The sequence below is a fragment of the Gadus morhua genome, chromosome 16 (assembly GCF_902167405.1).
Source record: "Gadus morhua chromosome 16, gadMor3.0, whole genome shotgun sequence".
Taxonomy (NCBI): domain Eukaryota; kingdom Metazoa; phylum Chordata; class Actinopteri; order Gadiformes; family Gadidae; genus Gadus; species Gadus morhua.
Window position 1 is genome coordinate 273,201 of NC_044063.1, and position 18,004 is coordinate 291,204.

Below are 18,004 nucleotides of genomic sequence, written 5' to 3' on the forward strand. Positions count from 1 at the left end.
TGAATACTTAGTACATACTATTTCTGTTCACCGTACTACACTTGACAGTGTAGTACGGTCTACAGCTATGCGTAGAACGCCACTGAACGCTTCCGAACACCGCCGAAACTCCAAGGGATGTTTGGAGATGACGTATCTCCCCTCAGATGCCGGCAAAATTACCTTGATAAGTTACCTGTTTTCCGTCTTGTCATCTTTGCTATTAAATTAAAAATGTATATTTTTACTTAATTACTTACTTTACTCTTTTACTCTTTTTAATGTCTCTTTTTTTCTCGGCTTTCTACGACGTCTTTCTAAGCCGCTGTTGGTAGTGTCAGGTCAGCCGTCTCTTCTTCGTTCGTTACCAGACTCCGGTTGCATGTTGGATAGCGTAGTGACCTACAGTTGTGTACTGTGGCGGTAGTACGCATTCGGAAACGTGTTCCGTACTACACAATGCGTACTGAGCATTCGGACGCACTATATTTGTGGCGTACTATAAAATGCATACTATAAGTATGAGTATTCGGATTCAGCCCTGAATTGGGCTTTGCGAGGTTTGTTTACCGGCGTTGCTATGGTTACCGGTCTTGCGCGTTCCAACGGTTTATTAGGTTTCTAATAAATCGCTGTCTAATCAATACTTCATTCACTGCCTCTTCCGTGGTCATTCCAATATAATCAATAAATTGCGTCGGGTTCTCCGACGTCTCTCCCTCTTGGCCTGCCCATAACAGGTTCGAATATTAAGGGATGCCTAATATTCGTTCGAATTTTGATTTATTTTTTGATATTCAAATTATATTTGAATCACGAAGTTCGGAGTCAAAGCCCTACCGTAGGCTACCTAAGCGTCCAGTTGATTTTGCATGCAACCCGGCCAATCACAGACAGAGTAGGGCGGGTCTTGGCGTGGCCAAAGTGGGATTCATAAATTTATACGCAACCCTTTCGATTTCAAATCAAATAACCAATCGGAGGAGAAAAATGTTGATAGTCACGGTAAAAATGTGTTTGCGCGACCGTTTTGTTGGGAGCCCTGTATGTTTCTAGCTTGCTTGCTTGCTGGGGTGTTAGGGCCCTATTTTAACGGTCTGAAACGCAAGTGGGAAAGCGCAAAGCGCAAGTAGCTTTGTGGGCGGTTCTACGGCGCTATCGCTATTTTACAGGCGGATAAATGACGCTTGCGCCGCGGCGCAAGTGTCAAAAGGGTTGGTCTGAAGCAGCCTAATTACCCGTAGGTGTGGTTTGGGCGTAACGTGCAACAAACCAATGAGAGTGCCAGCTCCCATCCCCTTTAAGAGCCATGAGCGCATTTGAATCGGACGAGTTGATATTTTGACAGCGCGTCTGCAGTCTCCGAGAATTTCAAACTGCAAATGGCTTAGTTTATTGCCAAATAATATGGCCTAATTCACACATGGAATATACTGAGTCCTCAAATAAATTTCGGCAAAGAAAACGTATGATAGGCTATAACATATGATATGCGGTAACTGTGGTTCTATTTAATGATATACGCAATACATTATAAACATTGTTTCTTATCAGTATTGTATGCTATCCTATGCATGTGTCCCCGCGGTAATAGACATTGCCATTGATTGTATTATGCGTTACGTGTTTAGTTTGCCCAAGTGAAGGAGTTCAAGTACCTCGGGGTCTTGTTCGCGAGTGAGGGAACTATGGAGCGTGAGATTGGCCGGAGAATCGGAGCAGCGGGGGCGGTATTGCGTTCGCTTTACCGCACCGTTGTTACGAAAAGAGAGCTGAGCCGCAAGGCAAAGCTCTCGATCTACCGGTCGATCTTCGTTCCTATCCTCACCTATGGTCATGAGGGTTGGGTGATGACCGATAGGACGAGATCGCGGGTACAAGCGGCTGAGATGAGTTTTCTCAGAAGGGTGGCTGGCGTCTCCCTTAGGGATAGGGTGAGAAGCTCAGCCATCCGTGAGGAACTCGGATTAGAGCCGCTGCTCCTTTACTTAGAAAGGAGTCAGCTGAGGTGGTTCGGGCATCTGGTAAGGATAACAAATACGATGCAAATTCAATTTAAATGAAGTGAAATTTCGAGGTTGGAAACTGGGCGCCTTACAGAGCACACACGCGCGCCCGCATTCATTCATTCTTTTTAACACTCACTCGTGGTAAAACAATGCTTTTCACGATCAAATAGGCCTACTCATCAATCCTAAAAGTTATGGGCATGTAGGCCTACACGATGTCTGTGTCAAGAAAATATGTGTTTGCTGTACGGTGTTTGCAGATGCATTGATTTAAAAGTAGCCTACATCTTATCACCGCTGCATCAGCTGTTCTTTCCCAAATAATTTACCAAGAATGTGCGGCTAGGTAGATGAGAGAAGCAAAGTGTATGCGCGAGGTGCACAAGCAATCCGTATGCATCGCATGCGCATGTATGCATGCGCCCTTAAAATAGCGGTTGAACAACGCGCCACTGACTTTAAACCAGGTATTTCCTGGTCAGTAGCGCAATGGTTTTCAGAAACGTCAAAATACCGTTTGCGCCAGAACACGCCTCCTCCTTCCGCCGAACCGCCCCTTGGGGCGCAAGATCATTCCCTAATTTACCGGCGAGTGGCGCAGGTGGCAAAAGAGCGCTCTGCGCCAGTTGTAAACTAGCAACGACACATGCGCCAGTGACTAAGTCACTTGCGCCGGATGCAAGATAGGGCCCTAAGCGTACTCGCTACCAAACACGTTTGTTTTCATGGTTTTTTTGTTGTTCGTCTGTCTCGTACCACAGATACAGCTAAATCCCCGAATCCAGGTTCTTATTTAGATCACTAGACCGCAATTCAAATGCCTCCGATTTTTCTAAGAGTGTATAGTAGGGTGACCAGACGTCCCCGGTTTCTGGGGACAATCCCAGTATTCAGTGACCTCTCCTCGACTCCTGCTGTCCCCGGAATTGTCCCCGGTTTTCACTCAATCCAAAATTGGAACAAAGGAAAGAAATAAAAAACAAATGTTGAAAACGACACGTATAGTTGCGCCCAGGGCCGTCGTAAAGGGGTGAAAGGTGATGACGATTCTAGGGGCCCACGGCCCAGGAGGGGCCCCGTCCCGTCAACAATTCAGCGCAGGGGGGCCCATCAGTACCTCTTGTATAGGGGCCCAGGACTTGTTGCAACGGCCCTGGTTGCGCCCCTAATTGCACAGGCTAAAGCCAGCCAGAACCAGTGGCGATCAGCCCAGAGAATGCCCGTTTAAAATGCCCATATTTCAGGTATTTTGATTGGTGGAATAGCTGCGAGGTAGAATATTTTCCACTTCGCGAGAGGCAGCTACAGGTACGCAATTATTTTATGGCATTCATGCATCTATTCAGCCAGTTGGTGTTTCACACCCACTTTTACATGTAAATTAATTAAATTAACTAAAGGTAAATCGGTGCATGGCATGAGACATGTCCCTCCCTCCTCATTATTGTGCTGCCCACGCATAATACATTGGGTTAGGTAAATCAGGTGTAAGGTATTCTGGCCTTCATTTATAATTTTTAGTTTATAATTTAATTATTTCAAGTTAGGGACCATTCACAGTAAGACATATGTTCTACAACAAAAGGTGACATATCATGCCAGGTTGCAGTTGTTTGCTGATTTCCACCAACATTAAGGGAAAACGGATTAAACCAATTTAGAACCAAGTTGTTCTTCAACATGAACTGTGGCATTTTCCATATAAAAGTCTTCCCCAAATCTTGTGATCCTATAGTGTAAGGAGGAGGCCTTAGTTTGGGTGAAGTGTCTGGCTGATCCCTGTTTATCACAGCTGATTTTATGGATGTTCTTGATCTCAGCTACTTTGATCAGAGAGAAAAAACTAATTGGTCTTCAATTCCTTTGCAATTTAGGAGAAAATAGGGAGAGAGAAACTGCTTTATGGATGGTAAGGGCAGTGTCCCAGTTTTAGTTTTTCAAAGCTAAATGTATTCAAGGTTTTTACGCCTCTGACCGAAAATGTCCCCGGATTTTGTCTCAGTAATCTGGTCACAACTGTATAGCCTATATCATGTGATATGTCCGGCTGGCCATACAATGCAGTACCCTGCACTAGAGCTGCTAGTTAGCACTAGTGTTGGCTCGTTAGTTCGCAAACCGGTTCAAATGAACGAGTCTTTAGGACGAACAAACCGAACCGCTTTGTTTCTCTCGTTCGTCTCGTTCACCATTCGATTCACCGGAAACTCGACTGAACGAACGAATAAGTTTCCGGTACCACTAACTCCACTGAGTCTGACTGACTCAGCTGAGAACCGTGCAATGGCGTGCATTCCATGATGCAATTTACCGCTACCGGAAACCAGGCTGAATGAACAAACGATTCGCGAACGACTCCTCCCAGTTCAGTTGAGTTTCCGGCAGCACTGAGTCTGACTGACTCAGCTGAGAACCGTGCAATGCTATTCCATGATGCGATTCACCGCTACCGGAAACTATGCTGATTCGCGAACGACTCCTCCCAGTTCAGTCGAGTTTCCGGTGAATCGATTCACCGGAAACTCGGCTGAACTGGGAGGAGTCGTTTGCAAATCGTTTGTTCGTTCAGCCTGGTTTCCGGTAGCGGTAAATCGCATCATGGAATGCACGCCATTGCACGGTTCTCAGCTGAGTCAGTCAGACGCGGTGGAGTTAGTGCTACCGGAAACTCAACTGAACGAACGAACGAACGAACGATTCGGGAACGACTCCTCTTGGCGAACTGAATCACGCGAACTGGGTCAGGGAAACCAATCATTAAATCCACCACTAGTTAGCACATATTCGTCGGGACTCTCTAAATCGACGCCACTTCGACCTGGGTGGGACTTTACGTCCTACGTCACTCGCTATGGGTGTGTGCATGTGTGCGCGTAGCCGTCACTCGCGATGGGTGTGCATGTGAGAAAGGTTTTGGCTTTTAGTGTCTATGGGTTGGTAATAACGGTTCTGATGATTTTTCTGATGGAAAAGAGGTCTTTTATTTCCATAATCTTTTTCAGTGAACGCATAAACCCGTTTGTTAGTTAGCAGTTAAACAAAATGCGATCTCTTTGTTTACAGTTACCAACGACCAACTGATGATTGGGGGTTCGATTCCCTAGTGATGCAAGGTTTTTTCTTTCATTTTGGACTGCACACACATCGCGAGTGACGGATACTCGCACAATGTACACACATCACTGTCTTTACAATTTCTAGGCAATCGAAGTTTAAAAATTGTCAAGTGGTTAAATCTTGAATCGCAACTCACTAACGCGGGGACACGGGGTTTGATTCCTTAATGAAGCTAGCTTTTTTCTTTCATATTAGACTGGATGTTTGTATGCCATTTTGCGTAACTTGTAGTTTATGATGAAGAAATGTTACTGGGGTTAAGGTTAGGGTAACCTTAAGGGTAAGACACAAAGTGTTTTTGCAACACAATATTTCTTACAATAACAAAGTCCTAAGTTTTGATGACTCCAGTAGGAAACTTAAGATACCTACAGAAATGCGTGAGTGCTCACAAAACATCAACAAGTCAGCAGTGTGGTACAGGGAGATCATTTCTGATATACAGTACAAAAGCTGAAACTATTAGCCAGGAGTGGGAAAGATGCAGACGCAGACGCAGACGTGGGAAGCAATAAGACGCACCAACACACAGTTGCCTGTTGCAAAATGGTTCAGAGTTTAATAGAAATAGTTAGGGTTAGCTGATATGGCGTTATCTGGTATGGCTATTGTCGAATGTTAGCTTAGTTCGTGTTGTTTCGTGATGTTAATCGCTAGTAATAGTAAGTCATTTGTAGAAATAGTGCAAGGCAGTTCGTGCACAGAGCCCTGAGACAAACGGCTACGCGCACATATGCACACCCATAGCGAGTGACGTAGGACGTAAAGTCCCGCCCAGGTCGAAGTGGCGTCGATTTAGAGAGTCCCATATTCGTCGGTAGCATAACTGTTACGTTACGTGAACCTCCATTATAGTTTTAGCCATGTTATACCTTTGGTGCAGTTCCCCGCTTGTAAACATGTTTGTAAAAAGATTGCTTTGTATTTTTTTCTTAGTTACAAGCGTTGGCAAACAGCATTGTTATGAGGCTTGATGACCCAAGACGGCTCGGCCTGCCTGCCCCGGTACAGCCACCACCCACATCTGAACTTGTGCGGGTACAAGTGTCACGAGGAAATACAGAGAACCCTCAAGAATATGTTACATAATAGACGTAAGGCAAAAAACATACCATGAAGAACTTGCATTTCTTTCAATATCCAAAATAAATATTTTTCTAACCAAAGTGTGTATTATTGAACAAATTGAACAAATGAAAGAAAGGTGGTGTTTCTGTTATTTAAAAAATGGAAACATTTTAAAACCATATATCATTATATTATTTACAATGTTTATTTGCAGGCATTTACACGTAAACGTAAATGTGTCCCTAATTTTCCAGACACAGCATCTGCCTATGACAACTCTCCTGCGGGAACTAGCGGCACCGTCTCGATCTTTGAATCCATTTCCCTGTAATTCCATACACAAGGGACGTACTTGAGCAGATTGTGCAACACCCCTGCTACCCATAACATTCCCATGCTTCCGAATGGATGCGGTCATTGCGATGTGACGTCACTACATGCAAGCTCCATTAATAAAGCTTCCTGGTTGCCGCTCGCGTCCCTTCACCCTGCCAACGATGCTCGTAACAATACTTTGTTGATACGCTGTGAAATAAAGGTTTAAATCACCTGTGAAACACACCTTTAAATCACCTGTGAAACAAATGTTTAAATCTCCTTATTGTGTATCGTCGTTGGCTTATACGTTGATTTATTAAAATTGCATTTTAAGGGCAATTGTAACGGTGGTCGACAGGAGGTGAGCTTAGGGTAGCCCCGGTTGGGCCGCTGCGTAAAGTTTACGCAGGGCGCCTGTGAGGGAATTGCAGGCGCTTTCTTTAACAGCCTGCAGATGTTCTCGCAGGCTCATGTCATTTTAAATAACCGTAATAACCATGTCATAGGGATCACAAGCATTGGTAGTATCCTTAGATAGCTTACCAACTCGAAACTTAAATAAAGTAGCTTAGCAGTCGAAGACATTTACTTCAATTAATTTATGAAACTAAAAGGATGTTACTTAAATGCCATTACCAGACCTTTGGGGACAACGCGTAGCCTAGTCATAGGCTACTATTTTTTTTTTTCAGTGAAGTGATGTTTGTTTATTCAGTAATGAAAGCAATCGTAAGAGTCCGGCTCTTGTCGATCTACCACATGCACTTCTAACTAAGTTCATTGGGTTCCAAACACCGAACACCTAACACCGCGGGGCGCATAAGCCAAAAAAGTAACGCGCGTAGCAGTGTGAAAGGGAACCTGGTTCCGAATGATAAGACAGCCGGGAGACCCTGCATTGACAGGAACCAGGTGCCCATGGTCGGTTAGTGAGCCGCTTACCTTGGTTGTCCCGGTGTCTGCACGTAGGACTCCTCAGTGGTCCTTCAGAGAGAGTGGCTGTAGGGTGTATGCAGTTTGTTACTGCGGTCACGCCAGCCGCACTTTGGAAAAGCCCCGTCAAGCCAGCCGCCGCTTAATATCTGTTGCGCATCTATTACTGCACTTACGGTACGGTGCCCGACTAGGCCAAAATGGATGGGAAAGCAGTTTTTTATACCCCGTGCAACGGTTAAACATGAGGGAAATTATAGGTTTGCTGATTTTTTTCAATGGTTTCTTGTTCACAGTGATCCTGACTATCACTATAGACTCTCAAAGTGCATACGGCGATTGGATAATTTCCTCAATTTCAAAACTGTACTACAATTATTCCGTAATAGGTTTGCTAATATTTTCAATGGATTCCTGTATAGAGTGATCCTGACTATCACTGTATAACATATCAAGACATTTTACTGTATGGTTTTATAGTAAATTATATTCAAAATCCCTCCCATTCTCAAAGTGTATACCGGCGATTGGATAATTTCCTCAATTTCAAAAATGTATTAAAATTATTCCTTAAGAGGTTTGCAGATATTTTCAATGGATTCTTGTTCAGAAATATCCTGACTATCAATATAGAACATATCAAGACATTTTACTGTATGGTTTTATAGTAAATCATATTCAAAATCCCTCCCACTCTCAAAGTGCATACTGGCGAATGGATAATTTCCTAAATTTCAAAATGTATTTAAGTTATTCCTTAAGAGGTTTGCTAATATTTTCAATGGATTCTCGTTCAGAGTGATCCTGACTATCATTATGGGAAATATCAAGACATTCTACAGTATGGTTTTATAGTAAATCATATTCAAAATCCCGCCCACTCTCAAAGTGCATACTGGCGAATGGATCATTTCCTAAATTTCAAAAATGTATTAAAATTATTCCTTAAGAGGTTTGCTAATATTTTCAATGGATTCTCGTTCAGAGTGATCCTGACTATCATTATGGGAAATATCAAGACATTCTACAGTATGGTTTTATAGTAAATCATATTCAAAATCCCTCCCACTCTCAAAGTGCATACTGGCGAATGGATCATTTCCTCAATTTCAAAAATGTATTAAAATTATTCCTTAAGAGGTTTGCTGATATTTTCAATGGATTCTTGTTCAGAAATATCCTGACTATCAATATGGAACATATCAAAACATTTTACTGTATGGTTTTATAATAAATTCAATTCAAAGTCCCTCCCACTCTCAAAGTGCATACTGGCGAATGGATAATTTCCTCAATTTCAATTTTTTTTTTTAATTATTCCTTAAGAGGTTTGCTGATATTTTCAATGTGTTCTTGTTCACAGTGATCCTGAATATCACTGTATAACATATCAAAACATTTAACTGTATGGTTTTATAATAAATTCAGTTCAAAGTCCCTCCCACTCTCAAAGTGCATACTGGCGAATGGATAATTTCCTCAATTTCAAAAATGTATTCAAATTATTCCTTAAGAGGTTTGCTGATATTTTCAATTGATTCTTGTTCACAGTGATCCTGACTATCACTGTATAACATATCAAAACATTTTACTGTATGGTTTTATAATAAATTCAATTCAAAGTCCCTCCCACTCTCAAAGTGCATACTGGCGAATGGATAATTTCCTCAATTTCAAAAATGTATTTAAATTATTCCTTATGAGGTTTGCTAATATTTTCAACGGATTCTCGTTCAGAGTGATCCTGACTATCATTATGGGAAATATCAAGACATTCTACAGTATGGTTTTATAGTAAATCATATTCAAAATCCCTCCCACTCTCAAAGTGCATACTGGCGAATGGATCATTTCCTCAATTTCAAAAATGTATTAAAATTATTCCTTAAGAGGTTTGCTAATATTTTCAATGGATTCTTGTTCAGAAATATCCTGACTATCAATATGGAACATATCAAAACATTTTACTGTATGGTTCTATAATAAATTCAATTCAAAGTCCCTCCCACTCTCAAAGTGCATACTGGCGAATGGATAATTTCCTCAATTTCAATTTTTTTTTTAATTATTCCTTAAGAGGTTTGCTGATATTTTCAATGTGTTCTTGTTCACAGTGATCCTGAATATCACTGTATAACATATCAAAACTAGGGCTGTCAATAGATTACAATTTTTAATCTGATTAATCACAGGGTAGCTGTGGATTAATCACGATTAATCACGATTAATTACCATTCATAAATATGCCCGGAATTTCTGAATTTCTCTGTATATTGTTGTAGGAACGGAAAGATAAATGACAGAAGGTGGATATATAGGCATTTAGCATGTTCTTTTATTCATGAAAGAATCCAGATGATGGTGTTATTAATAATGAAAAATAAAATCGAACTTAAACATACCACACCATATTTCAATTTTTGTTTTGTGCCAGTCTCTTTGCAATGCCTATGAGCATATAACATTTTTATTTTTATTTTTTTAATCAAACTTAAAGATAACAGTCATCCCAAACGTTATGGGCATCTTAGCCATTGCTAAGTTTAGAATGGTTAAACATTGGTTGAACATTTTCCCTTTTTTAAATTAACAAACTACCACACCTTCGTACAATAAAATGTGTCTCTCTTGGCTATTCTTCTTTTAGCCAGTTGCTGAGGCAAACTAACTGGTTGACATTTTCTGAAAGTAAGGCTGACCGTTTCTTTTGCACGATGTGGCCTGCCACTGAGAAGAGTCTTTCACATGGAACTGTGGATGCAGGAGTCGCTAGATATTTGCGAGCCAGCAGGGCCAGCTTGTCATGGGCTCCTGAATGAGCAGACCACCACTGCAATGGACAGTCCTCCATACTAATGCAGGGCTCTGCCCTGTACCTGTGTATGTCTCTGCCAGGCTGCACCTCCTCATCAGAATCTGAATCTGAGCACATTTGTAGGAGCAGGCTCATTTTCTTCTTGGGTGGCCCATCTTCAGAAGTCTGTGGAGACCTTCTTGGTGATAGTTCATGCAGCATGCCTCCCAGTGTGGTCCACACCTCTTCTCTTTCACTCTTGGGCAGGGTCTTCAAGTCTTTAAAGCGTGGATCCAGGGCCGTTGCAAGCTTGAGCCATGCGTTGTTGGTCTTTTCTTGGCGGGAGGCTAGGTCTTCTTTGAATGCCGTCTTAAATCGCACCACATATGCAGGGTCCTCATCAGAGACCTCCATTACACGACGCAAGTGGCAGAGGGCAGGCAGTACAACAGAGCAGGATACATAGGCCTCCCCACCCAGGATCTCAGTTACATACCTGCAGTTGAATGAAACACACACACACACACACACACACACACACACACACACACACACACACACACACACACACACACACACACACACACACACACACATCATTAAGTTATTACAACAGAAGTTGGTAGTTTACAAAAAGGTAACATATAATTTCAATTTAATTAATTACATTTTATTAAAAACTATAGGCCTATTAATAATTAATATGTGGATTACTTACCGACAGGGCTCTAGAAGAGTCTCAAGTCTTTGCACCTTGTCCCATTCTGGTGGTGTCAGCATAATGAGTTTGTGCTGCTGTTGGTCCAGGGTTGCTTTTATTGCTGCTTGATTGCGGTTCAGACGCTTGACCATATCCACCGTCGAATTCCAACGTGTTGGAACGTCCTGGACCAGCGGCTCCTGCTTCTGTCCAAGGGCAGCTTGTTGTGCTTGAAGCTCCGCGGTGTTTGCCGGACTGTGTTTGAAGTGGCCCACAATTTTGCGAGACTTGGACAATGCATGCACAAATCCGCTGTCAGAGAGGCTCACCGTGATGCTTCTCTGTAGGATGTGAGCTATGCAAGGCATGTGCTCAAATGTCAAAAGTCTAGCCGCAGCGATCATATTGCGTGCGCTGTCGGTCCCTATAGTTGTGACTTTTCCTTCTATTTCCCACTTGCGTGCTACTGTTAGGAACTGCTCTGCACATGCTTCTGCAAAGTGACGCTCTTCTGTTTTCATTGTAGTTAGCGCAAACGACTTCAGTTCCCATGTTTTAGTGATATGATGTGCAGTTACACCCAGGTAATTGTTGTTACTCACAGAGGTCCAGTGGTCTCCTGTCAGGGCGACATAGTCAGCTACAGCCAAATCCTCTTTTTTCTTTTTCTTTTCCGTTTTGTAGAGGTCGTGGATTTTAGTCATAACTGTGCCTCTTGACGGTGGCTTGTAGAATGCGTCGCGTGAAGCAACTTGTAACACTTCCGCGAGGCCCTTGTCCTCGACAATATTAATCGGCCGACAGTCTTTTGCAATCCATTTGGCAATTTTTTGGGTCAAGTTCTCAGAAATAGACTTACTTAATGCACGGCCTTCGGTGAGCGTTGTCTGAACTAAGCCCCCTGGTCTTGCCCCAGAACTTGAAGAGCCGACAAACGCATGCTTAGCGTTGATATGGTACTTTAGGCTGGAAGTGCTTCGGTGAAACGAAAACTCCTTCTTGCAGAGTGTGCAAATCACTGCTTGTTTGTTAAGTGTTCCATCTTTGTTTTTTTTAAATTCAAACTTTCCATCCAAAGGGCCAACAACTTCTTTCGGTTCAGTATCCATCTTGGGTCTCAGTCAAAACTCTAGAGCGGCAAATAGCGGCGGCAAATAGCGGCGGCAAGTGCTGGAGCGGGAAATATTGGGCGGGTCATTTTGCGCATGCGTTAATGCGTTAAATAAATTAATGCGTTAATTCCACAAATTAATCACCCTGCGTTAACGCGTTAATTTTGACAGCCCTAATCAAAACATTTAACTGTATGGTTTTATAATAAATTCAGTTCAAAGTCCCTCCCACTCTCAAAGTGCATACTGGCGAATGGATAATTTCCTCAATTTCAAAAATGTATTCAAATTATTCCTTTAGAGGTTTGCTGATATTTTCAATTGATTCTTGTTCACAGTGATCCTGACTATCACTGTATAACATATCAAAACATTTTACTGTATGGTTTTATAATAAATTCAATTCAAAGTCCCTCCCACTCTCAAAGTGCATACTGGCGAATGGATAATTTCCTCAATTTCAAAAATGTATTTAAATTATTCCTTAAGAGGTTTGCTGATATTTTCAATTGATTCCTGTTCACAGTGATCCTGACTATCACTGTATAACATATCAAAACATTTTACTGTATGGTTTTATAATAAATTCAATTCAAAGTCCCTCCCACTCTCAAAGTGCATACTGGCGAATGGATAATTTCCTCAATTTCAAAAATGTATTTAAGTTATTCCTTAAGAGGTTTGCTAATATTTTTTTTTATTTTATTTTTTTTTTTTATACTTTATTGTAGGATCATGAGTTATTTTTACATTGACATCTTCCTACAAACATTTTTTTTTAATTTTTTTTTTTATTATATATATTTATTTAAATGTAAACAATATAAATAAATGGATAAGTAACAAAATAAAATAAAAAAATAGGTAAATAAATAGAAAAAATAAATAAATAAACAAAACAAATCAATACTACATATAAAAAAAGATAATAATAATAATAATAAGATAATAATAAAATAAAAACACATACAGTATATATATATACACAAGTTAACTCTTCCAGCTCTTCACGACTATCTTCAGAATATTAATAATAATAGTTTAATTATAATCCATATATGTTAACCATTTATTACATCGTTTCAAAAACTCAATTTCTAGATTTCTAGTTATATAGGTTATTCTTTCCATTTCTAAAATATTATTTATATTTGACTTCCAGTTTTTAAAAGATGGTGGAGTAGGTTTTAGCCAGTTCCTTGTTATTTGTTTCATTGCTGCTATCCTAAGTATCCTAAATAAGTATTTGTCTCTTTCTGATATGAGTTCATCCGGTGTTACACCTAGAATGAAACATTTTGGTTCAGGTACCTGGTTAATTTGGAAAATATTCGAAATAGAATTTGTAATCAGTTTCTAGAAGGTATTTAGTGATGGGCAAAAGTAGAAAACATGTGAATGGTCTGCATTATTTTCCCCACAGTTTCTCCAACACTCTGATGAGTTTGATGTCTTAAACTTTGATTGTATTTTTGGTGTGATAAAGAATCTTGTGTATATTTTCCATGCATACTCCCTCCAAAACCTAGAGTTTGTTGTTTTATGTATTGTTCCATAAATGTTTTCCCAGTCCTCTTCTTTTAACTGTCCCTCTAATTCTAAGTTCCACTTCAATGCCACAGTGTCTTGTGTTTCATTGTTTTCTTGTAGTATTTTATATATTTTAGAAAGTGTATTCTTGATGTCAATATTATAGTTTTTAATCATAAATTGTACTAAGGGATGCTGCTCATGAGTGCCTGCTCTTTTTTGAAAGGTTTTTATATAGTTTCTAAGTTGTAAATATTTGTAGAAATTTGACTGGACTAGATCATATTTCTTTAAAATAACATCAAAGGGATTTACTTCATACTTAGTTATTATTTGTGAATATATTTGTAGTCCTTTTAAGGACCAGACTTTTAAGACATTGTCCATTTTGTTTGGTTTGAAATCTGGATCCCATGCCATTTCTCTAAGATAGAATAATTCCTTATTTATATCATGTTTTTTACAAATTTGTTTCCAAGTACATAAAGTATTGTTAATCCATCTTTTTTGTCCTTTCAGTTGTGTCATATCTTTTCTATCAATGAATGGTAATGTTTTTATTGAAAATGGAGTTTGTTCCTTTTCTATCGGAAGCCACTTTGCTTTAATATTATCATTAGTCCATTTCATTATGTTATTTATTTGTGTGGCATGAAAATAGGTTTGGAGGTCAGGAAGTGCTAGTCCACCATGTTCTTTCGATTTTATTAATGTTTTGAATTTGACCCTTTTCCTTTTGTTATTCCAGATAAAATTAGTTATTATGCCATTCCATCTTTTAAAACTTTGAGAAGGAATTGATGTTGGCAGGTTCTGAAAAAGGAAAAGGAATTGTGGAAGTACCATCATTTTAATTGTGTCTACTCTACTAAAAAGAGAGTTCGGTATAGTTTTCCACCTGTTCAGATCCTGTTTGATTTTGTTCTCTAGATTCTGATAATTAACTTCGTGAACTTTACTTAAATCTTTATGGATTATTATTCCTAAATATTTCAGTTTATCTTGGTTCCACTTAAATCTGAGGTTTCCTTTAGAGTAATCTGTCAATTGTTTACCAATGCATATAGACTCACATTTATTTTCATTAATTTTGTATCCTGAATGGTCACTGTATTCTTTTATTGTTTCCATTAGTTCTGGGAGTGAGTGTTCAGGGGAAGTAAGATATAAAATAATGTCATCTGCATACAATGCTAATTTATGACATTCCTGCCCTATAGTTAAACCCTTTATGTTGTCTTGTTGCCTGATTGCTTCAGCAAGAGGTTCCATACACATAGCAAATATCAGCGCTGACATTGGGTCCCCTTGTGTAGTTCCCTTATGAATTTGAAAGCGTCTTGATAGGGTGCCATTGACTCTCACTTGAGCAACTGGGTTTTTGTATATTAATTCTAACCATGAGATGAACTTGCTGTGAAATCCAAATGCTTTTGCTGTTTTGAAAATATATGGCCACAGTACTCTATCAAAAGCTTTTTCCGCATCTAGTGTTAATAGTAGTAAATCCTTATTATATTTTTGGGAAAAGTCAATTATGTCAAGAGTACGTCTTACATTGTCAGATAGGAATCTATTATAGATAAAACCAGTTTGGTCACTATCAATTAAGTCTGGCAGGATGTCCTTAAGTCTATTTGCTATGATAGAAGTTAATATTTTTTGGTCTTTTTTGGTCCTTAAGAGGTTTGCTGATATTTTCAATTGATTCCTGTTCACAGTGATCCTGACTATCACTGTATAACATATCAAAACATTTTACTGTATGGTTTTATAATAAATTCAATTCAAAATCCCTCCCACTCTCAAAGTGCATACTGACGAATGGATAATTTCCTCAATTTCAAAAATGTATTTAAGTTATTCCTTAAGAGGTTTGCTAATATTTTCAATGGATTCCTGTAAAGAGTGATCCTGACTATCACTATATAACATATCAAGATATTTTACTGTATGGTTTTATAGTAAATTATATTCAAAATCCCTCCCAGTATCAAAGTGCATACTGGAGAATGGATAATTCTCCTATAATAATCTTTCTTGCCTGCTCTTATAATATTAGTTAACTTATTCTCGTACTTTTTGTATTTATTTTCTGAATCTTTAGTTCTGTCTTATGAAACCTCTGTATTGTGCATATTTTTATTTTGCAGGCATTTTGTAATCCCTTTTCTAATCCATGGACATTTAGTATCTATTTGTTTTCTGTTATATTCTTTTATTTGACAGTTTTTATTATAAAGTGACTTAAACAAAGTAATAAATGTTTCATAAGCACTATCAATGTCTCTTTTATGGTATATTATGTCACAGTTTTGTGCCAGTAAGTCCTTTTTTAGTGCATTGATCGCTTCATCCAATCTCACTCGTCTGTATTCTGTTAGCTTGTATGGATTGTTGCTTTGTGTATTCCAACAATTCTGTATGTTTACTGTGGCACACTTTTAGTCTTCATCGAGTTCAATATGTTGATTTTATCTCTACCTTTGTGTATTTCTCTCCTCAGGTCAACATCCTGTCCTCCACTTTTGGAGTTGGTTACTGTTGACTTGCCCTTTATTCCCCAAATTCATGCCTTTTAATATGGTTTCAGGACTGGTACGGTTGATACAGCCCTTTCTGAGAATTACACTTGTTCTATGCTTTTCTATAACAGCCTCTATCTCTTGCTCTACATTTTTTTTCACTGCAAACAGTGACTGTGGCTTAAAGAAGCAAGGTGTGGCATTACCAGCTGCCAACACACATTTGAATAACTTCTGAAATGCCAGACTTGACATTGTGATGTAGCTACAGACAGATGATTGATTGATAATTTTAGGGGCGCAACTACCCACTTTCTGGGGGGTATGCAGACACTTAGCAGGCAAAATAATGTGTGATTTGAACATGTTAAATAAGCAATTTTGGTGAACTCTGGTGCAGAGAATTAAAGACAAAGAAAACTTTTATTTCAGTTCAAATAAATAGTAAAATGAGCCAAACAAGTTAGTCAGCCAACCTTTTTGACATTACCCATACGACGTGTGTAGGTATTTACTAAGAAAAAGGTTAAAAAGAAAAGCTCAGAAAAACGGTAAATGGGAAAAAACAGCTTGTTGATCAAACTTTTTTTTCAAGTGAAGGAGAGAGAAAGGCCTCAAATAAGATAGAAAATAACTTAGAGCCTCAAATCGATCGCACCAAATTCCCTTACAATAAACTATTAAGATTGTGGCAAACAGGATTTTCATTATCATTGCTAAAAAACCATCCATCAAACATCTCTCGCTCTCTCTCACTCTCACTCTCACTCTCTCACTCACAACACAGTCGTGCGCTGGAATGGTGCAAAATATGATAATAGTTGGAAACAGGTGAGTTTGTTGTTTGGGCGCTGACCTGCTATCACTACACTACCATTCAAAAACGGTGAAAACAGCAATAGTCAAAAACTTGAGGTCCCTGTCATCAGATGACAACACGATTCAAATGAAAGGTCTCGCGCTCCAGCGCGTGCTAGAGGGGGCGCGCACTGGAGCGCTTATAGTGTGGGGAGGAGGAGGCGAAGGAGCGGGGGCGCCTATCAGTGACGTGCCTCTGTTACTGATCATATCATTTACGCAAACGCTGTTAAATACAGAAAAAAGTTTGCGCCACTGCTGAACATTTTGATGGTTGAATGGTTTCTGTAGCGCAAAATTTGAATGAGTTGAAAGGTGCTGAAAAACGTACGGAAGAAGATAAATAATAACTTTAATAAATTCCAGAAGAACAATAGTGTGAATGCTGTGTCAGCATTCACACTAATAAATAAGCACAGTGAACATTGGGGTATTTTCCAGGAGCAAAATATCTGCTTCTGAAACAGGGGCCTTGTTGCCCTGAGGAGAAATCGTTTGTTCTTGCGCTGGTTTTGCGTCTCCAATCTATTTTAAATATACGGAGGTCAAAAGGTCAAATTGGCGTCTTTCCAGGGCAGTGATTGGCTTTCACATTATGTCAATCACTTTCTTTCTACAACGGTCTGGTGGTAATTGCAGCGTCGCACTTGAGCGAATATTTTCACTGTCAAGTTCGTTAATTTACTGAAGACAAAGAAATGTGTGCCCAACTTCAACGAAAGGATGAGTAATCCAAGTGACAGGTAAGATGCTAATTACCCTAAAGTCTTGAATGTGTGTGTGCGTGTGTTTATGTATGGAGGGAGGGGGAGGGGGAGAGAGACCGGCCTCTGTATGTAGGCCTATTACTGTGTTGTAACACCGGTATGAGTGTAGTGTATACAGTGTCAGTGAAACAAAATTGGTCGCAAGGCGTACTATGGGCTGCTATCCACTCCAATGGCAGCATAATAATAAAAATAATAAGAGGTCGTACGAAAACAATAGGTTTTCACGCAGCTTAGCTGCTTGACCCCCAATAACAGAAAGTGAGCGCACCAGTATCTCCACTATAAACTCTA

General features: G+C 39.6%; 2 protein-coding genes across 2 annotated transcripts in view; both read right to left on the reverse strand.

The window, feature by feature from the left end:
• The window catches only part of LOC115528784 (galaxin), a 36,691-nt gene extending 29,043 nt beyond the window's left edge, over window positions 1–7,648 (reverse strand). Inside the window, exon 1 of the mRNA XM_030337090.1 lies at window positions 7,434–7,648. The gene's annotated coding sequence lies outside the window, so the exon portion shown is untranslated. The remainder of the gene's footprint in view (window positions 1–7,433) is intronic.
• Window positions 7,649–9,737: 2,089 nt separating this feature from the next.
• On the reverse strand, window positions 9,738–11,578 carry LOC115528822 (zinc finger BED domain-containing protein 1-like). The gene is made up of 2 exons (XM_030337164.1): window positions 10,937–11,578; window positions 9,738–10,714 (listed from the first exon to the last, which is right to left on the reverse strand). The coding sequence occupies exons 1-2, from the start codon at window positions 11,437–11,439 to the stop codon at window positions 10,057–10,059; spliced, it is 1,161 nt and encodes a 386-aa protein (XP_030193024.1). The 5' UTR covers window positions 11,440–11,578; the 3' UTR covers window positions 9,738–10,056.
• Between the last annotated feature and the right edge of the window lie 6,426 nt (window positions 11,579–18,004).